The sequence below is a fragment of the Pogona vitticeps genome, chromosome 4, assembly GCF_051106095.1.
Source record: "Pogona vitticeps strain Pit_001003342236 chromosome 4, PviZW2.1, whole genome shotgun sequence".
In the NCBI taxonomy this organism is placed as follows: domain Eukaryota; kingdom Metazoa; phylum Chordata; class Lepidosauria; order Squamata; family Agamidae; genus Pogona; species Pogona vitticeps.
Window position 1 is genome coordinate 164,061,059 of NC_135786.1, and position 21,525 is coordinate 164,082,583.

Genomic DNA, 21,525 nt, shown 5'->3' on the forward strand with positions numbered 1-21,525 from the left:
ATCAAGAAGTGGGAGGGAGTGGGTGCCTCCCTGTTTGTTGAGGTGAAACAGAGCTGTTGTGTTGTCTGCTGTGATTTGTACGACGGTGCCCGTTATGAGGGCTCAGAGGCTTTGAAAATGGCGAGAAGCTCCAGGTTGTTTATATGGAACATTTGTTCTTTGTGTGACCACCTGTCATGGATCTGTATCTTGTCACAGTGGGTGTCCCATCCGGTGGTGCTTGCGTCTGTCACAATGTGAATCGTGGGTTGTAGAGGGGAGAAGGAGCGACCCATGAGTAGGTTGCATGGTTTGTCCCACCAGCGAAGCTGGGAAGAAAGTTCTGGCGTTGCTCGCAGAAGTCTGGATTGGCTGTCTGTCATGGGGTCGAAAAGGGTAAGGAACCAAGATTGGAGGGAGCGAAGTTTCAGCCTGGTGTGAAGAATCGTAGAAGTTGTTGAGGCCATTAGACCCAGGAGACGTTGGGCAGTGCGAGCTGTGACAAGAGCGTGTGGGTGGAATTGGTGTACTAAGGTGGGGCAGAAAGGCTCTCACCCGTGTGGAATCTAACTCGGCACCAACATAAGTAATGTGTTGGGTAGGTATGAGAATGGACTTCTGCTCGTTGACTCTGAGACCCAGATCCACCAGAAGGGAGAGAGTGGTGCGAATGTCTTTTAGAGCTTGTGTGCGAGATGCAGCGACCACAAGCCAGTCGTCTATGTAAGGAAAGACTGTAATTCCCAGGATACGCAGATGGGCCGCCACATGGGCCATGCACTTTGTAAATACTCTTGGTGCCATGGAGAGGCTGAAGGGGGGGCTTTGAACTCAAAGGCGTGCTGTCCTACCGCGAACCGGAGATATTTGCAATGCTGCTGGTGTATAGTAATATGGAAATACACATCACTGAGATCTATAACGGCAAACCAATCGTCTTCTTGGAGTATGGGCAATATTTGTTCTAGCGTGACCATCCAGAAACGTCTGGAAATGATGTAATAATTGAGATCCCGTAGATCGAGGATAGGTCTTAATCCCTCATCTTTTTTCGGAATGGTAAAGTACCGAGAGAAGAAATCTGGATGGTCTTCTATGATGGTGATAGGTGATATAGCGTCCTTTGAGATGAGGGACCGGATCTCTTGGTAAAGGTACTTTGGATGGTGACGTTATGAGATTGTGGGGTGGTAAGTGTGCGAATTCTATGGTGTAGCCGATGGTGACGATGACGAGTACCCAACTGTCTGATGTGATGGAAGTCCAGATTGAGAGGTGTGGTGATAAGCTGGTGGTGGGTGCAGGAGGAAGGTAGATGGGGTGGATTCGGGTCAGAGTGAAGCCAAAGTCCCTGTTTCTGTTTCTTTTCTGGGTGACAGAAGGATTGTTTGGGTCTTTGTCATTGCATGGTATTTCTTTGATGGAAAGTAGTGGCAGCGTGTGTTGATTGTCTGTTTCTATCGTAATACGGTCTTGATTGTTGCTATTGCTAAGGGCGACGCCACTGAGTTCTGTACGGTCGCTATTGTTGTTGCATGTTGTATGACCGCGCTGTCTTTTTCAATTTTTGCAGGTTTTCCAGTACATTGTCAGTTTTATCATCAAAGAGGCCAGAACCATTGAAGGGTAAGTCTTCAATCCTCATTCTAACGTCTTCTGGTATTTGTGCAGATTTCAACCAGGTGTATCTACATATCAGTAGCCTCTGAGATAAGCTACTAGTTGCCTGGACGAAGCATCAATGATGTGCCTGGCTGTTATCCTTTCCTGGTGAGCAAGAGTCATGGCCTCTTGGTGGTATGCCAGTTCTCGCGTCTTATATTCACCAGAGGGCGACGGGAGATATGGGAGGGCCTTGGACCATAAATGGCGATGATATGCTCCCATTGCTGCAATGTAGTTAGCAGCGCAAAGGTTGAAGGAGGCAAGGAAATTAACCCGGCGGGCTACAACATCTAGTTTCCTCCCTTCCTTGTTATTGGGAGTTGTGGAAGAACAGTTGCGTGTTCTGCTCTGAGTTGCATCCACGATGACTGCATTGGGTGGTGGATGCTTGTAGAGGAATGTGGTATCATTCCCATGGGTCCTGTAGAGGTTTTCCACCTTGCACAACATTTGTGGGATGGAGGATGGTTTAGACCATGTTTCCTTGGTCCGGTTCAAGAGCGATGGTATGAAAGTCATACTTGGAGGAAGAGACTGATGTCCTTGCATACTTCATCAGTTTGTATCAGAGGAGGCTGTTTAACATCCAGGTCAAGTGACTTGGCTACCCGTAGGATGAGCTGTGAGTATGATGAGAAATCATCTGAAGAGGACAATTAATTGCAGTTACTGTCAGAGACCGGTGTTGTAAGGTTCGGGATGGACCCTTGGTCCAGTACCGAAAGTGAGGAGTGCGACAAAATAGAACACGAAGAAGGAGCAGGAGAGGATGGTCCATAGAAAAGAGGCAGCGAAGCAGATGCAGTATGGAGAGATTTAGAAGAAGATGGTACCGGAGCAGTGGCTGTCTGATGGGTTTGTGATGGTTGATGTTGGCACTGTCTGCCTGTGATGCCCTCTGGTAGATTGTTTGGTACTGGAGGCTAAAGGTTGAGGGCCGGAATAGGTCGTGGTAGATTGTACCGACTTTTGAGGCAAGGGTACCGAGGTACGAGGCTTTTTTTGGTGGCACGGTATGGGACGTGGCAGCATTGTGTACCATCTCTTTCTGGACGTTTGGGAAGAGAATGGTGGATTCTGGTACCGAACTGACCTCTGATGAGGACCGGGATCGGTGATAATCTTGGTACCGATGTCTGTACCGTAGATATGAGGATGAGGTGTCTGTATCATAGTAGTAGCGGTGTTGGTATCGACGATCCTGGTAGTAGTCAAGTTTGGAAGGATGGTACCGATGAGTCCAGAACTGGGAGCGTTTGTAGACTGGGTCGCAATACTCCTTGGATTGGTAGAGTTTGACCCTTCTGTAATGCTTGTGCCTTCGGGATGATTTCCGGGATGGAATGGACCCAGTAGGTGTAGTGGATCTATCCAGGTTGGTACCGTGGGAAGTATGTCGCTCTTTCCTTTGCCTCTTACATGGGAAAGGACATTGTGGTACCATAGAGGCTGAATCCGACTCACCCACAGACGTGGAGTGATGGGTCGAAGGTGCGCTCGAATACAGAGACAATTGTGTCATAGTCAAATCTGCCTCAACCGGAGAGACCAGGAGTTGAGCCAGTATAGGAGATTCAGGCTGTGCAGACGAGATCAGGAGCACGTCTTCCAATGAATCGATACGGATCGTAGATTGATCCTGTACCGGAGGGTCCAATATTGGGGTAGGTCATGCCTGAGAAGATTTTTTTAATTCTTTTTCTGTTTGGTGGAGTCAGAAGGTGGGAGCGACGGTGGTGGCGAAGACGGTTTGGCAGACAGAGGTACCTTAGATTTGTGCTTCAGTCTGAGAGAAACCTTGGAAGGAGTAGGAGAAGTAGTGGTCAAAGCTGAAGGGTGTGAAGGAGGCTCAGCAACTGGCGGAGCGTCCATGCTCGGAGTTTGGAGTGATTTTTCCCAAAGGACCTTAGGAGTTGCTCTCTCAGCTTTAGAGCCTGCTTTGTAAAGTTTTTGCAAAACTGGCAGGAAGAAGTCTGGTGGGTCTCCTCCAAACAGAAAAGGCAATATTTGTGACCATCTGAGAGAGAGAGAGATCTTATTGAAGCACTTTACGCACTTCTTGAAAGAGGGGGAGGTTCTTTTCCATAAATGGCGGGAAGGGAAGAAACTGGGGGGAAAGGGGAAGGGGGGTGGTAAGGAAATAGTCTCTTAGCGATATGGGATAGAGAGAAAAATTGTCCTTTAAGAGAAAAAATTGTTCTTCTACAGGAATCGCGATGGCGAAAAAGGAGCAGCTCTAAGAAGAGACCTCATGCAGCGGTGGCAAAAAAGAACTGAGGTACTTGGAGGGTGGGCAGACCTCGTGGATGGGAGGGGGCGGTCCTACATAGATTAGCATAAAGCTCTAGAATATTCTGGAGATCTCTGCGCAGGTGCAGAGTTAACCCATTAGTGTGCATTCACAGAGACCACGAAGAAGAACCTTTGATTAAATGGTGGCCCAAATCTTACTGATTCCCCCCACTGTTGCAGCCATTTTTGTTGTGCACTGAGTTAACTTAATTAGCAGTGGTATTCAGCCAGTATAAAAACACACTGACCTTTAGTTACGACTTATGAACTACTTAGTTGCTTTCTTAAGGAACTTAACACAAATTCTTGATTCTAAAATTCTAGTAAACTCATATTTACGATCCTTCCATTTTATTTATAAAATGTGAAGATCCCTTCAGCATGTACTCCCTACTTAGGAGGAAATAACAATGTAATAGTAAGTCTTCAATCTAGCTCTCACTCCTACTACTCTGCTTTTCTTTAAATTACTGTTTGAAGAAACCAAAAGATATTCGAAATAGCATTTATGGCTCTTAGCTTGATTCCCAACTGAATTTCCATATTCAAGAGTCAAATTCAGTTCTTCAGAACTGGGTTTAAAGACTGCTTTCAATTGCTACCGGGAGCACCAGCAGTAAATGCTCTGGGCAATACATGGATTAATCACCAAATATAATACAGTAGCAATGATTTCAATTTTCAAGCCAATTCAGCGTTGATTATACGTATAATATGATGCATAGTTTCAAGAGCTGTTGACAGTGTGCAATAATACTGTAAATTAGAAAAAACAGATGGACTCTATATTTAGGGTCAAAACAGCCTGCCTGTTAAACACACTGTAGACAACAATGAGTAAAACTTGACTGATGAATGAAGCTGCAGAATCTGACCACAACATATATGACAGGGGGTTCCTCTGCCAAGCTGACTCAGCTAGATGAGAATGTGAAGGACCACATTTTACTTTTTGTACATTTTTTTTGTGAACAGAGATGTTGCAAAAATTAAGCCTGTCTGGGAGTGCTACTTTAAGAGTTCCAAAACCTTTGGGCACTACTATCCTTTCTGATTTTGGAGAAACCTTTGTGCCCCTCATCCCTTTATCATTACCATAATCCAACCCCCTTTTTAATAACAAGAAATCAATTCATAATGAAAAATAAAAATCAACCCCCCAAACATTTTTAAAATACAAAAACATTAAAAATATGTCAAGTGAAAAATAAAAACATTTTTCTTGCAAAAACCTGAATTCCAGAAACTGTATCTATCCCAGAGATATATTTTAAACCAGTTTTAAGGTGCGTTATGAAAATCCCACATTCTTGCACCAGTCCTTCATGCCCCAGTTTGTGAACCAAGGCACAGTGCTGTTGCTCAAAGTCACTTCTGTTTCTGTTTAGTTTAATGTCCGGTACTCAGGCCACTGCAAAGCATAAAACATAATAGACAGCTTCAGGACCTTACAAAGTCATTACACAAATGCTACTAGCTGCACTACACTCTGAAAGTCAAAATCACCTTGATCTTGAGAAGAAACAGCATTTCAAAACTCACATCACCTTTGGAAACACAACACAAAGTGTGACACGGGTCAGCTATCTCCTATTCTACTCTATTCTTCTGGCATGCTTTGTTTCATATTGCAAAAGTTCACCTTCATGTGAGGTGGAGGTCACAGATGTTCTCACATTTGGAATAGAGATGGGGTTAGAAGCCCTATTAATTACATTTCAGTTTTGTGATTCAACAAGATTAAATGTGGCCTGCTGTGCAATAAACTGTGACCCACCAAGCCATGGATGCAGACAACTAGCCTTACATTGCATCCTACCAGGTATCTGACATATCCCAGTCCTGTGTTTTTTATCCTGGGCACGCAGCCAAAACAAGAGGCTTTTCACACCTTCAGAGGATCTCCCTGGTAAGATGTCCTGAGCTTACTGAGTCTCAAGTAGTGCAGTTTTGGATCAAGCACTTATATTTGTCCTTCTAAGATCCTGAGTTATTCAGAATTCAGTTATTGTGAAATACAGCAATATGCTGGGTTCAATTTCCATCTTGGAGTGTAAAGTCAACACTATTTTCAGAATACCATTATAATATTTTTCCCTCCCTCTGTCCACTGCCCCCTCCATCTTCGGCAACACAACAGTCAACCTCACAGGGCAGGCTTTGCACATGGGGGAGTTACAGGAGGGAAGAGGCACTGTTCCCCTATTGCCTCTGTTCATGGTAGATGCTTCCAACAAGAGAAGCATACCATTGTTGTCCATCTCTGTTCAGGATGTACTCTTGACGTTTGCATAATAAGCTAAGATTTTTAATAGCCACTACTTCATGCAATATGCACTTACACGAACATTGCTCATGCCTGTTTCAATAATGTAGGAATATACACCTTACCCTGAGGAAGGTGTAGCAGCCACCTGAAAAATGCAACTGCATGGATGCAAGTCTACAGAGTAAACATGCTGAGTAAAGCAGCTTCCTGCAAGGTTTTGGGCATTTGCACTGTTCGAAGCATCCTGTGAAAACAGCTAAAACAATTTCAGCAAGCAGCCTCTCCCATAGATCTCATTCCCATGGAGAGTAATTACCATGTGACTGCTTTCCAAAGCAGATAGGTTTTCATACCACATTGCTGGGTTTTGAATGTCCTGATAAGCCAGGGTTCCACAGGAACAGAGGCTATTAGGTCACAACCCAGCTGAGTTACAGAAAAACAGAAAGGGCCTTTGTTTTCACGTATAGGTTTGCCTGCTCTCCACTGGGTCTGGATTGATTTAAAATCAAAAGACCAAAACTAGGACAGCAAGTATAACCAATACTGCAGTACCACAAAGACAGCTTAACAAAAATACATCCAAACTGAACTGTATTTTGATGTTCCTATATTCTTCATCCATAAAGTTCAGAATGTCTGTGACACTTTTATCTGTCTCTAAAATCTACAGTACTGATAATTTTGCCTCTTCTGTTAATCAAGCCCATCTTCTGAATTGCCCTCTTGTTAGAAACTTGATTATGGTTTCTCTAGAGAAAGCTGAAATGTTAGGAAGCCAGGGCAGGTGATAAAATGGACATAAAGGTAAAGGTTCCCCTTGACATTTAGTCCAGTTGTGTCCAATTCTAGGGTGCGGTGCTCATCCCTGTTTCCAAGCCATAGAGCCAGCATTTGTCTGAAGACAGTTTCCATGGTCACATGGCCAGCGCGACTAGACACAAAACGCTGTTACCTTCCCACCAAGGTGGTACCTATTTATCTATTTGCACTTTTACATGCTTTCGAACTGCTAGGCTGGCAGGAGCTGGGACAAGCGACGGGAGCTCACTCCGTCGCGTGGATTTGATCTTACAACTGCTGGTCTTCTGACCTTGCAGCACAGAGGATTTGTGATTTAACCCGCAGCACCACCACGTCCCTAAACTGGACATAGCAAGTTATTAATAAAACACAAACAAAAACCATGGCTTTATGCACAATTCTAAATTACCACAGCATTTTAATTATCATATGCCATCACATAAATTCTGACTTATGGTGACACTTTCCAGGGTTTTATAGGTACAGAGTACTCAGAAGAAGGGAATGGTTTGCCATTCCCTTCTTCTGGGGGTGCACCAGGATTGTGCAGCTACAAAATTTAGAGTTATGGGGATGGGGACCCAATAACATTGAACAGCAGCATAAAAACTAGTTCACACTTTTTCAGAACTGGAAATTTCTGACAAAATTTGCTCCTCATACTTTGGCCCTCCAGATGCTTTGTGCTTCAAAGCCCACAATGCTTGACCAGTGGCTGTGTTCGCTACGGCTTCTGTGAAAAGAAGTCCAAAACATCTGGAGTGCCAAAATATTTTTAGTTTGAAAACTACTGCTTTAAAACATAACCCACTCCCAGTTAGGCTGAGGCATTGCTCCATCCCAGCAAAATGGTAGAATATACCAGATGGGCAGTATATAAATTGAACAAACAAACAAACAAACAATAAATAAATAAATAAAATGGCTACTCCAATCCACTCCAGCTTCCTTACTTGTCTCAAATTTGACATCATACTTCAAGATTTTTTTTTAAACAATTCTGAGTAGGAAAACTATTAACAATATAGTCCTGTTCACCACTACTCAAAAAATAAGTCCTAATGAATTCAACAGGCTTTCTACAGAAGTACACAGATCTAGAGCTGTCACTTAAGGCATATTTATAAATCAGCTTGGTTCCACCTCAATGACAGAATTCTCCAGCTCAGGAACATGTACAAGGACGCATCTAGTAACTCCTTCCACAAGCATAACCCTTGTTGAAATCAGCAGGACTGGACTTATGCTCTGCCTATTCTGCAAGAGGATTATGGTCTTTGTTTCTGAACTAATGTTATTGGGGGGAAACGTGCCAATACTGTGCATTATCAGTAATTTATGAAACCACCAAGCAAAACATCTAAAAGTACTAATATAATTCCAAAGGCTTGGGGTGATGTTTTGTTGTTACTGATTTTGGGTGTATGTTGGGTGAACACACACTGAACACATACTGACTGAAATAAAGCCAGAATTTACTTGGAGAAGAATTAAGTGTGATGCCCGGATGGGTTTGACTTCTGCATTGGTATTCCTTCCATATTTTTCTAGGAGACAATTATTAATCGATATCTGGTAATTTACTAATGCCTGCAACATCGCTTAACTCCAAACTGAACACAACATCTCAGGTCTAAGTTGCCACCTGTGGGAAAGTGGTCTCTCTCTCTCTTTTATTTTCTGTGCATTCTCATGGATGTGTGCTCACACTCACACACATATGCGCATGCACATGGGCACAAAAAAAAATAGAGAGAGTGATGGGTCTCAAATGTAACATGAGCATGTTAGGCAGCTTTATCCAACTTTGTGCTCCAATGAATGGATTCTATTATTTAAACACTCATTACTTCTGATTCATTATATTCCAAGTCAACAATTCCATACACACACTTGAAGAGGATTAAGGCACTTTATAGCTTATACAGTAGGTGCTTACAGAGTTATGGAGAGAGCTCTTTGTAAAATTACAAAGATAAATTGTCCCTGTGGAAGACTCATAATCATTATTTTGACTATAGGAAAGTCTTTTGGTTTTGACTATTTTCTAAGTACCATGCCTGTACTACTGTAGAGGATGACATTTGAAGATTTGATAGGACAATCCCTCTGCTACAGATCTAATCCCTACAGGGTTTTTAGTGAGTTTTAACAGTTCATAAAGTACTTTGATGTGTGGAAGTGAAAGATTTTCTACTAGTGGACAACATTAAGCTGCAAGGAAATGAAGGAAATCAAATACTCCAAGAGTGACACTTTCTGAACACTGTACAGTACCTGATTTAGCCATTCAACCAAGCTTACTAATAATTTCTTGTAGGCATACTGCCACAGGATGAGTAGAAGGACATCAGTAGGAGAAATAAAAATATTCCTAGCACTTATCTGTGAAGCTGCCCCAAATCCACATTACTTTAATAGTCTCTCTCTCTCTCTCTCTCTCTCTCTCTCTCTCTCTCTCTCTCTCTCTCTCTCTCTCTCTCTCATGTTCAAGAACATATCTTTTGTTGTTAAAAAATGGGAGTCAGTGGCAGAAACTGCCATGACTAATAGCAGCAAAATATTACCCCCCTATGGATAAAAACTGCTTCGAAGTATTGATATCTGTGCAAGCAAAGCACAAATGAATCCTGTGCTTATCTTGGGCTAACCAATCGCTGAACAAGAACAAGTTTATTTGCATTATACAAGGTCTGCAAACATCATAGTAGGAATAGTAGTAGTTATTAAAGAAACTGAAGCTCATCTTTGTTATGCGGTAGAGATCTGGCTGAGCAAAAAAACTTGACTCACCAGTCAAGTCAAAACTCTGGACCATCTGCCAGAATTTCTGGCTTTCCTTTGCTTGTCAGGGATGGAAAGAATTAAATGTCTGTTCTACAGATGGGTAACCATTCAAAAATTCTTCAAATGGCAAGACCCTTAAAATGGCCTACTTAATACAGAAAGCAAATACAATGCTTAAAGAATGCTTAAAGTTCCCAATGCCTTCAGCTTTCTTTCTTTTTTTTAACACTGCTGAGTATTTATTGAGAACTTCTAAGGGCTCAAAATCTCTTTGCATAATGCAGTTTTAGCAATCTTTAAAACAAGAGCTGCAAGTGTAATTATTCCTCTCCAGTAATGCTACTGATGCAATTATAATTACCCAATGCATATCACATCCATGTACAACTCCTGAGTGCACAGGGGACTGGCTAACACAGCAGTCTCTGCAATGGTCAATTTAGGCGCCAAATGAATTGAAATTCTGCCATCTCCTAAACCTGATTTACTTATTCAACAAGGACCTGAAAAATATTTCCTTCATTATCTGTGCAAAGCTTATGGCATGTTCCAGTGTGCACAGCAACAAGACATACAGCACATGTGGCGTTACTAGAAAACCAAGAGCAACACATATGCTAGTTCTAGGAGTGAGAGAATCTCCGATAGCCTAGGCTTGGCATGCTCCTTGATTAAATGCATATTTCAACTGGCAACATGCCACCAGCCTAGCTCCAAACGGCACAGGAACGTTTTAACCACTAGGGGGCAAAGCTTACCAAATGTAGATAAAAATCAGATAGTGAAAAAAAATGATTACTTGCACATTATATTACAAAGCCTATTGAGGATACATATAAGCACAAAAGAAGCAGAGGATACAATGATAACAAGAAGGAAGGAAAGTTATATTTAAAAAGTAGACTCTTGTATACCTGATTATTAATTTCACTGGTTGGTAATTAAGGACTAGACCAGAATTTCCAGATTATTTTAGGTATGCTACCATAATTACTGTTTTGGCATACTATACTAGATCTTATTAGATCAGAGGTGAGACACTTTTATACTACTGTAGCTAGTTCCACTTTCAGGCTTTGATAAAGTATTCTGATGCACAAGCAGAATACTACATGAGTCCTCTGATGTTAAAACCATCAAACGATTACTACCTGTCAGCACAGGCTTCGTAACATTGAAGCATTGACTGTCAGGCATACCAAGGCACCATGCACAAAATCTAACAGAGATACACAAATATTGTTTTATTACTTGATGCTTTTCTACTCACAAAAATCATCTCACGGAAATAGCAAGAAAAGATCAAAACCCACCTTAGAATAGAAGTTAAAATGTGCCCATAAATTTTACATCCACATTCCATTAATCTGATAAGTGTTTTTGTTTATAATGAAAACATTTTTGGGTGTATTCTGTTTCAAGTCCAAGCGCTTTTTATCTAGGAAATCTAGGCACTGTTGCCATAAGTCACAATCAACCTGACAGTGCATAATTAATAATTAATTAATAGGTCTACCAGGGAGAGAGAAAATTATCTGGCAGTCCCTAACTAGCCCAAGGACAGCCAACCATACTTTTAATTAAAACTCATCCTGTTGTTTACAGAATCAGTTACTTTTACAAGAACAATAGCAAAGCAATAGCCTGTAATTAAACTGGGGCTCTTTTTCTTCCTTTCAGCTTTCTTCATCTTTTGTTTGTACTGAGGTAAACCAAGTTAACCATCATTATATCTTAACAACTGCTTGTGCTAAGAAGCTCCAGAGGAGGGGGGGAAAGCTCAGAATGAATATGAGGAAAGGAACTGACAAAAAAGAATGATTGGCAAGAAAATGAGAATAGAAAAATACTCAGACAGTAAATTCCAGAATTTTCTTTTGCAACATAGCCTCCTAAACTGTCATTTTAAGAACATATTTTGAGTTTAGAATTTTCTTATTTGAGTTTATGTTATTTGGAGTGTTAAAGTGGCTTCCTTTGTTATTTTTGAAGCATTTGTACAATGTTAAGTAATTTCTCCACCTGTCTCTTGCATATTAGAACGAGAAAGGCACAACAACAAATAGATTTCATAGTCACTAACTAATATGGGCATTCCTTCCATTCTGTGCCTCAAAAGAAAATCCTTCAGGAAAGTGCTTTCAGTTTCAAGTAATCTTTAAAGCGTACATTTCACTCTGAGGGCTACAGCATAGCCCATTTCAGTAAGCCACCTTTCCCCAAGCATCCAATTTTCATATTCATTTGATACAAGTAATACCCTCCATACATTGCCCTTTACATTTGGCATATTTTCTGTAAGAAACTGTCAGGGCCCCCACCATCTTAGTTCACATTTTGCACATTTAGGAAGTACCTCAGAGAGTAGCATGATGAGAGTCAACAAGGATTTCATTACTGACTTCTAGCTGACAGGACAGGAGCAAGATTGTTACTGTATTATCTCCAAGTAGCCCCCTACTGACAATAGCCAACATCTTTATAATGAGGCCCCCTGTACAGGCAGCACTCACTGATTATCTATGCATTTTAAACTCTTGTCTTTTGGTTCCATTCCAAGTAAATCAAATGTGATGACACTAACGGTTCTCTCTCATGAAATTACATTATTTGTATGTAAACTATACAGTGACAAGGGCAATTACCTTCAAGAGATTTGAATAAATAGCATGACTAGATATTTTGTTTAACAAGTCAGCTACCATAAAAAATAAAAATAATTTTGAAAAAAATTTTAACAAGACCTGTAGAAAGGCATAAAAGGACCGTTTGTTTCAAATGAACCTGAGCCACTGAAACAGTTACACATTCTAAGAAAACGGGCATTGTTCTGCAGAAATGAAACAGAAGAAAACTGAATTTTTTTAATAAAATGTACTTCTACATTTTCACAGTAAAATAACAATAACTGTGTTATTGTTAAAAATAAGAGGTGTAATTGTGTGCTTTGGGCTTGTCTACTTTGCTTCTTCCTTATGACGGAATCTCCTAAAGCCAGGAAAGCAAGACTGGGAGGCAATTAGATTCTCAGGGTTGCATAATAAGCCCGCAACTAAGCAGGAATAAGCCCTCACATCTGTTAGGTTAACATTTTCACACATCCTATTCACTTGACTTTACTGGACTACCTAGGCACTTTGACATGAATTGGACCATGCTTAGTCTTATTGGGGTATATTCCATAAGGTTACTGAACTGTAGGAGAATCTGACCTTTTTCTTGATGGCCCTTCTTCAAAATCTGAAGAACTAATGTCATTGCTAGTTGAGGACACCTGTGATGCATCATCCTTCTCATTCTCTAGCTGTTCGGACCCCGGTCGTAATCCTTTAGACTGGCCATTACTAAGGAGTCCTGCAAATAAGAAAGATAAAATCTACAATTAAAAAGCAGTAAGACAACAAATAATTAGGGATAAATTCACTCTAAAAAACACCAAAAATATGTGTGTACACACTTGTTACATACATGCACACTCAAATGCTCGCAGAAGTACCATCAAAGCAGTACTGTATCTGTAAAAAATACAGCTCAACAAACTGATTCCAGTAAAGCATTTAAAGGACCAATTATACTGCATCAAACAATTATCTCAGTAATATTTTTCTGCAACCTTTATGGTTGGCAATTCCATCAGACTTTTGACTCAGCACTTATTTAAAATGTTCTCAGACCACCTTTAATTATAACATCTTTTAAAGGTAGCTTTCAAAATAAATTTCAGTAGAATAATCAAGGAAACAAATCAATAAAATGCAAGCAGTAGTACATTCAGACCTCCGCTACATCAATTAAAATATCTGGAACTTGAAATAGGTTTCAAGAGAAAGCCAAATAATATAAATCGGTGTTCAGAGTTTCCTAAGGCCAATGACAGAACCGAAGGACAAACTTGATGAAGACAAACACATTTTGTTCGTTTTTTGAGTGATGGACGTGAGTTCAGGAATCCAGCCATGCAGCTCACTAGGTGGCCCTGGGTCAGCCACCCTCTTTTAGCCTGACCTACCTCACAAGACTTTTGTGAGGATAATGTGAAGAAGAGAAGAGTTGTGATACCATCCTGAGTTCTAGCAAACATTGTCATGTGTACATCATCTAGAAAAACAGTGGGCCACAGTAACTAATAAAAAGCAAACAGCAGTATCTGAAGTTCTCGAAGGAGAAAAGTGCCTAAAAAGATAGGACGTGGGGAGACATAGCAAAGGGAAGAGGTTCAACTGTCCTCAATAGTTTTAACCTTCATGCCTAGTTTAGTCTTTAGTTACTGCACCAGTTTCTGGTCCTCAGGTGCTCAGAAATCCCCAACAGGTTTTCAAATGTCTCTCTAAATCATGGGAGTTTAAGCGTTGTTTCTTTTATCCCTTTATCTTTGAGATCACAACTGACTCAAAACACAGACAGAAAATTCAATACAATGTTGTTTTTCTTGACCTGTAGTATTCAATACTGCAGACATTTTTTATGTTCAGTAAAGGAGTAGATTTTTCTGTATAGTTTCAGTTTCACCCCCCCATTGCTGTTGAGAACCCTGCAGTAAGACCCTAATTTACAGTGACTGGAAACATACCAGTATCACACAGCTAAGGTGCTGGCCAGGCAGGCAGCCTTAAACAAGCTTAAGGCTCATATCTGTGTTGGTACAGAATGTAAGAATTTCAGAAGTACTGTACTACCTCCAAGAGTAATAGATATATGAACCATTTATAAATCTGTTACTCATAAAGGTGCCACAATACTTTTTCCTTTAATTCGTTTTTTGCTGAAAAGGAAGCTCTCTTTCTCTTAACATTACAATAAGAATTTGTTACTGTTTTTCATACTGTCATCTAGGTTTTTATGCTGAAAAAATAAAGACTTGAGGGACAACAAATCTCTAGATTTCTACATAGAAAACTGGGATTATAACAGGTACAATCTCTTAATCCAATTCTTTTTTTAAACAAACCTCCAGTTTACGAATGTGGGATATTATGCTTTTGTATCCATGATTCAAAACACCAGGAAATAGCCTAATATTAATGCACAATATCATGCCTGTGTTGCCAGCACGAAAAAGGACGCCAAGTTTACATAGCAAAGGACAGCCTGAATGTTGACAACACCAATGGCAGCAGTCAAGATGGTCTAGAGCACTGGTTCTTAACCTTGGGTTACTCAGGAGTTTTGGACTGCAACTCCCAGAAGCCTTCACCACCAACTGTGCTGGCTGGGGTTTCTGGGTGTTGCAGTTCAAAAACATCCAAGTAACAAAGGTTAAGAACCACTGGTCTAGAGCAGTGGTTGACCAAGGTGGAGAACTACTGGTCTACAGGATACCCTCTTGTGCTCACTACCATTCACAAAGTGATACCATGTAAGGGGGAAAAATCGAGAACCTGACTAAAAAAAATCAGTTAACCACTTCTCATCCAAACACAAAGTTTTTCAACAAGTTCTGAAGTTATTTATTGCTTGGAAAATATGGATGATAATCAGAGTGCCATGATGAAACCTCTGCTTGGGTGTGTGCGTGTGTGACTCACAAGGGCTTATACATCCAGACAATCAGTCATAATCATGAGTAAACTGGCAGCCTGAAGACTAGATTCTTTAAAAAAACAACTACACACAGAGGTAGGGACAACCATTCTCTTTCAAGACAACCAAGATTTTTTCAAGTTATATTTGAAAATCTGGGGACATTTGAGGTCATCTATTTCTGAACAGAGGTATACAACAGTTTTACTTTTAAAAAATCATAACTCGAAAACCTTTTGTCCAAATGCCCCCAAATTTGCACACAGCTAGAGCAGACTGTTTGCTACAATTGTGCCAAATTTGGTGCTGATCTGAAGCCCAGTTTCAAAGTTGTAATTTTGTTTGGGCTGCACTCATTTTTCGAATTGCCTTTTAGAATGTCAATTTGCTCTGCCACCACAAGATCATTGCTACACTCTCATGCAGCTATAATTATGGTACCTTTGAATTATAGAACAATCAGTCTTCATAAAATTCCATACATTACATTTGACTGGTGTTGTTATGAAATACATCTCTGAATTGTTAATATGGGGCTTAACTGAGTCCACTTGGAGATATACACACAATGGCTGAAATCCTGCTCATATAGATTCCAATATAAGTAGTTATCTGGAAGTTGAGTCAACTGGACTTCTTTCGTATTAGGTTGAAACCTTTTGTTACACATCCAAGTAGCTTCTTCAGTCTGAGGAGAGTTGGTAGGAGGCCCCTGATATATCCTCCAAGTTGGTTTCATTTTCCCCTGGTCTGAATAGGCTCCTGAGATGGACAAAGGACTGGGTGAGTGAAAATCCCATTTCTGCAGTCCTTCTCAACCCATTGTCATGGATTGTTAAGAGTGGTCTTTCTGGTGTGTGGTCCTGATCTTTCTGGGGAGGGATGAATAGGCAGCATGATAAACAGGAGACAGATTGTATCTAAGGCCTCCACTGCTGCTGAGTGAGGGATGTATGGCCTCCCTGACCCCTCTCTCAAACCACCTATCTTCTCGGTCCAAAATGAGGGCATCTTGGTCATCAAATGAGTGTCCTTTGTCCTTTAAATGAAGGAACACTGCTGATTGTGGTCCTGAGTCAGGGCCTTTCTCCTATTTAGTGGCTATTTAGTTTCTCCAATGTTTCAACCTAATACTGTAAGAAAGATGTCTAGTTGCCATGACTCAACTTCCTGATAACCTCACCTGGATGACTGAGAATCTTCACAGAAATATAAGTAGTTGTAGAAGACGTTAGTCTGTGCAAGCATTATACGTGATGTCTGATATTATATCTGATGAAGTAGATTTGTCTATGAAAGCTCACATCAAAAAGTATAAAAGTTAGTTCCAATATAAGTCTCCTTCATTTTTTTGCTACTTCCTTAGCAAATGGCAAGGTAGATTTCACCACACATTTGGACCCACAATGTGACCAAAAATGGGAGAATGTGAGCCAAAACATCCTCCCACATGCACCCAAAGTGATGCTTTCAATGGTTCAGTCAAGACAGCTTGTGGGTTGAAAGCAGCCTTAATGGGCTCAATTTAGGCCTATATTCAAACCAACAGTCCCTAGCAACTGTTTATTGTTATACCTTCATTATGTGGATAATGAAGGTATAACAACTCTTAGCACATTATATGCATTTAGTAAGATCTTCAACACACTTTGCCACCTCACCACCTTTCACAACCTTGCAGGGAGAAGATAAAATTAAAGTAAGTAAGAGCACTGCTCAATCAGACCATGCAACTACAGTGGTGCCTTGACTTACAAACGTCCCTACTTGCGACCATTTTGAATTACAACCAGCTCTGGCTGCAAAATTTTGCTTCAAGTTGCAGCCGGAGCTTCCAGTTACGAACACAAAAAGGCAGGGGGGGAAGGCGGGAAATTCAAATTGCTAACTGTAAGTGGCGAAAGAGGCTGCTTCTTTGTAGCTCTGTTGCCCCAGCAGCTAGAGAGTGTGCGATCAGAGGAGGCTGCCTGGTAAGGCAAGGTGCTGTTTTCTGCTTTTTAAAAACTGTTCTGGGTGGGTTTTGCAGTGTGGTTTTGGGCTGGGAGGGTATGTTTCTGTGCTGTGTTGTTGTTTTGTTTTTTGGTGAATTTTTTTTTTGCCGCCCCAGCGTCTTTGCTCCCTTGTTTATTTTTTGTTTGGGTTGTTTTCCAGTCTCAGTGCCTTTGGGGCTTGCTTTGCTGTTCATTTTTGGTTTGGTTTTTTTTTAAGCCCCAGTGACTGAGCTTGCTTTGCTGTTTATTTTTGGGTTTTTATTTTTTTTAAAGACCCAGACATCCTAGCTAATGCCCGAAAGCCTGCCACTGTTAAGCTCTATTCCTATAAATGGACTGTCTTCACCAAATTTGCTCTCCAACATCATCTTCCTACCAGTCCTACGACCCTGCAAGCTGTCCTTCAGTTTCTGTCCCGTCTATCTTGTAAACAACTCTCCCTTTCTACTCTCAAAGTTTACCTATCTGCTATAATAGCTCATCAACCTTGAGGTTCTGATGCTGCTCTGCTTTTTCGTCACCCCACATTGAAACTCTTCCTTCGAGGTGTCTCCAATATGCGTCCTTCTGCTCCCGCACCATCCCCACAATGGTCTCTACCTGTTGTTCTTCACTGGCTTCCCCGTGCTCCATCTGAGCCACTTCCTACCGCCTCAGAGCACCTCCTTTCCCTTAAGACACTCTTCCTGGTCACCGTTACTTCTGCTCGGAGAGCCTTGCTGCCCTCTGGGTCGATCCTCCATTTCTTCAGTTTCACCCAGACAAGCTCACCCTCTTCCTTGATGTTTCCTTTCTACCAAAGGTTGTGTCACATTTTCACTTCTCACAACCTATTATTTTACCTACCTTTTTCCCATCACCTACAAATGATCTAGGAAGATCTTTACACACGCTGGACATTAGATGTGCACTTGCTTTCTATGTCTCACAGATTTCTTCCTTCCGCAAATCAAAATGACTTTTTGTGACACCACACCTCCCTCCCATGTTTTTTCTCAATCTATATCCCGTTGGATTATTTCCACTATAAAGTTAGCGTACCAACTTGCCAAACAACCTTTACCTGCTGGTATTAGGGCTCATGCATAAATTGGGTTTTAATGCGTTTCTATGGGTTTTTTAATATCGCATGACGTTTTCGTTCGACAGCGATTTTCGCGGAACGAATTAATTTCATCATGCGAGGCACCACTGTATAGGATTTATCCAAGGTGTTGAATCTATTTTGGGGAAGGGTCAAGACCTTAGATTGCTCCTTTTTAGAGGTGTGCACCCTTCTTTTTTTCCCCACTACAAATCTCAGTATTCTCTGGGCAGTATGGTTATTGGCTGTACAGCCTGGGAAATTCTGGGAGTTATAGTCCCAAAACTCTCAAATTTGCAGATGCCCTGTAGAAGATCAGCCTTCTTCTTCAGGATCGTGGCTTCCAGAGCCCCCGTGGCGGCGGCTGCCCTCGGCAGGTTTGGGCCGGCCCTCTCCCGCAACGCCTCCAGCCCAGTCAGAAGAAGATGCAGTGTCTCATCTTCTATCTCTGTCACTGGAATGCTCTGTAAAAGGGCCCCTGAAATTTCCAGAGCTTTCATCCGGACCTCGTCCTGGCCGCTCGAGAAACAGTTTGCCATTTTTCTCAGGAGGTCCACGCTCCATTTGGGGCTTTCTTTGACCAGGTGCTGGCAGAGGTCTACAATAATTTTTGTGGAGCTGATGTTGGTCGTCTTACACAGATGCCGAAGCCGTTTTTCTGCCACAAAATCCAGGGCGTGGGAAAAAGCAAGTCTGCACGCCTCGGAGACTTTGGGGTTCGGGTCGCTCTGGTGGACGAGCAGGGGCGCCAGATTTTGCTTCACCTGCTCCGCAAAAAACACCGGGCACTGCCATTTGGCCCAGGTGGCCAAGACCGCAAAGAGGTGGAAGGCCGCCCCGCGAACGTGGTCATCCTCGTCAGACAGGAACACTGTGACGTTCCTGCAGATGTCTTTGAAGATGGAGGCCACTTTGCCCCACCTGAGGTGCTGGAGAACGAGGGTCAAGGTGTCCAACACTTCATTCACCACCGGGGCGTCGCGTAGGTGACCGCAAAAGACTTGAAGTATCACCTTCTTTTGTCCTCTCACCTCAACCGGTGCCCAAAAGAGAAGCCGGCCCAAGCTTCTCAGAGCCATGAAGCAGATGTCCGGCTGCCGGTCTTTGGCTCGTTCCTTCAGGACCGGAAGGAAGGCTCTTAGCCGGATTCTTTCTTTGCTGCAGAGCGGAATCACCTCTGTCAAGATTGTGGTTCCCAGGCGCTGGAGCTTTGAGGATCCCAACTTCATCCAGGGAAGGACCCTCTGGATGAGCACGCCCCCAAGCATGCCAGTCTGCAGCAGGCACCCAATCAACATACGGAGGCCCTCCGGGTGAATCGCAGGATCCACAAATGAGCCCCAGGACTTCACTTGCTCCGGGAGAGAGTGCAGGAGCTGGGGAAACGCATTCCGCGCCATCGCCTCCATGTGCAGCCCCAAGAGCACTTCATACATGGCACAGGTGGCCTTGAGGTATTTTACTCCCACCTCCTCCTCAAGCTCTTCATGGCCAGAGCCGGAAATGGTCCCCAGGATGGACACATAATTATATGAAATGTCCGATTGTTTGCTACAAGTATGAATTTCTGACTGAAGTACAATGCAATTTTTAACAATCTTGAGAGGGTTTTTTGCACATATTCTTATCATATTGCTAAACACTAATGAAGCTTATACTGTATATATTTTTTAAAAAGATCAAACTAACTGCAAAATAACCCCCTAAAATCTTGCTCAACAAAATATTTTGCTGGAAAATTGCTTTAAGACAGGATTATGTCAAAATCCCAACCACCACTGCCCTAGAAAAATTGTGTTACTAAAACACCTTTTAAAAAAAATGGGTGGTCTTTTGTGCCCTCTAACTTGACAGGGAAAAAAATGAGGAAAGATGCTCAGGTAACCGAATATGATCAAGGGCTACTACATTGCTGTCCTCAAGCATATAAATACACAATATATACTGTACAAAACTCCAACTACCTGCACTTAAAGGCTTGACTAAAATTTTTGGACACTTGAAGGAAGGAACTCAACAGCATTAATTTTCAAAATAGTAAAATTAAACAAAAATGCTAAACACTAAAAAAAATTAAGTAGATAGTGTCTTTCATTTCCTCTTCTACTTCTCAGCTATGTCAATGTTTTTCTGGATAAAATTGGGGTAGGGATTAAATCTATTGTCCACATAATCAAAGCTTTATATCCCAGTAGGAAGAATAAGGCATAAGCTTTATTTAAAAATATTTTAATCAAGAGATCTTCAGATGTCAGGGATATTGACCAGGAAATGAATCAAAAACATTTGATTAATATTCAAAGAACTTATTTCAGCTCTATGTAATTCCCTCTACACACAGAACATGCACGTACACACAAAGCAGATGAACTTCCATGGCACTAAAATGTTTTCCCAACAGAGTAGTCTGATTAAAAAAATGATTTAAATCGCCAACCAAAAGTCTAATTTTAAATCAGTGATTTAAATCCAGCTTCCTCTGCATATATTATGCATATATTTCCTAAAATTATGGTGCATGGCTCACCATAGTGTTTCTCTGGCACACTGTGTACATTTTTCATATTTTATTTTTTATTTTTTTTCCCAATGGGACAAATGCACTGAAAAATATTACCATACATACTTCTTCTAAAGACAGCACTGAAGTTAGTATGTCCAGTTTGTATGTCCAGTTAACAAACAACCCAATAATACGCTGGACCATCTAACTTCTTTCAAAATGTTGCTCTTTTCTGATTCACTCCGTCTTGACCCAGACCGGCCCGCCGCAAAAACAGAGCAGTGAACCACAATGAAATGTCAGTGAATGACAGGTAGATATCAGGACTGGAAGTCACTGGACAGACTAGAGCAATTTGTTTTCATCAGGTGAAAACAGAACACCTGTTTTTGATATGTGAACGATGAAATGGATTCTTCATTTATACTGAAAACCCTCGTTTTACTTAAGGCTTCTGGCAGAAGTGTTTCTTCTGTTTAGAAATTTATTTGAAAGTAGCAATTTTATATCAAAATTATTTAATATTAACGCTTACTGCTTAAAAGAAAGGAATGTATTTGCAATTTATAAAAATTAAAATTAATTTGATTAGGCAGTTGGAGGATTACAAGTATTTTACATACATCCTCTC

The 21,525-nt window shown here is 41.4% G+C and overlaps 1 protein-coding gene across 2 annotated transcripts in view; it reads right to left on the reverse strand.

Moving 5' to 3' along the window:
- JARID2 (jumonji and AT-rich interaction domain containing 2) overlaps positions 1–21,525 on the reverse strand; it is a 239,667-nt gene that overhangs the window by 80,613 nt on the left and 137,529 nt on the right. For both annotated transcript variants that reach the window (XM_020798586.3, XM_078393492.1), the window contains exon 3: positions 13,009–13,150. In XM_020798586.3, the coding sequence (XP_020654245.3) occupies positions 13,009–13,150 (142 nt within the window). The remainder of the gene's footprint in view (positions 1–13,008; positions 13,151–21,525) is intronic.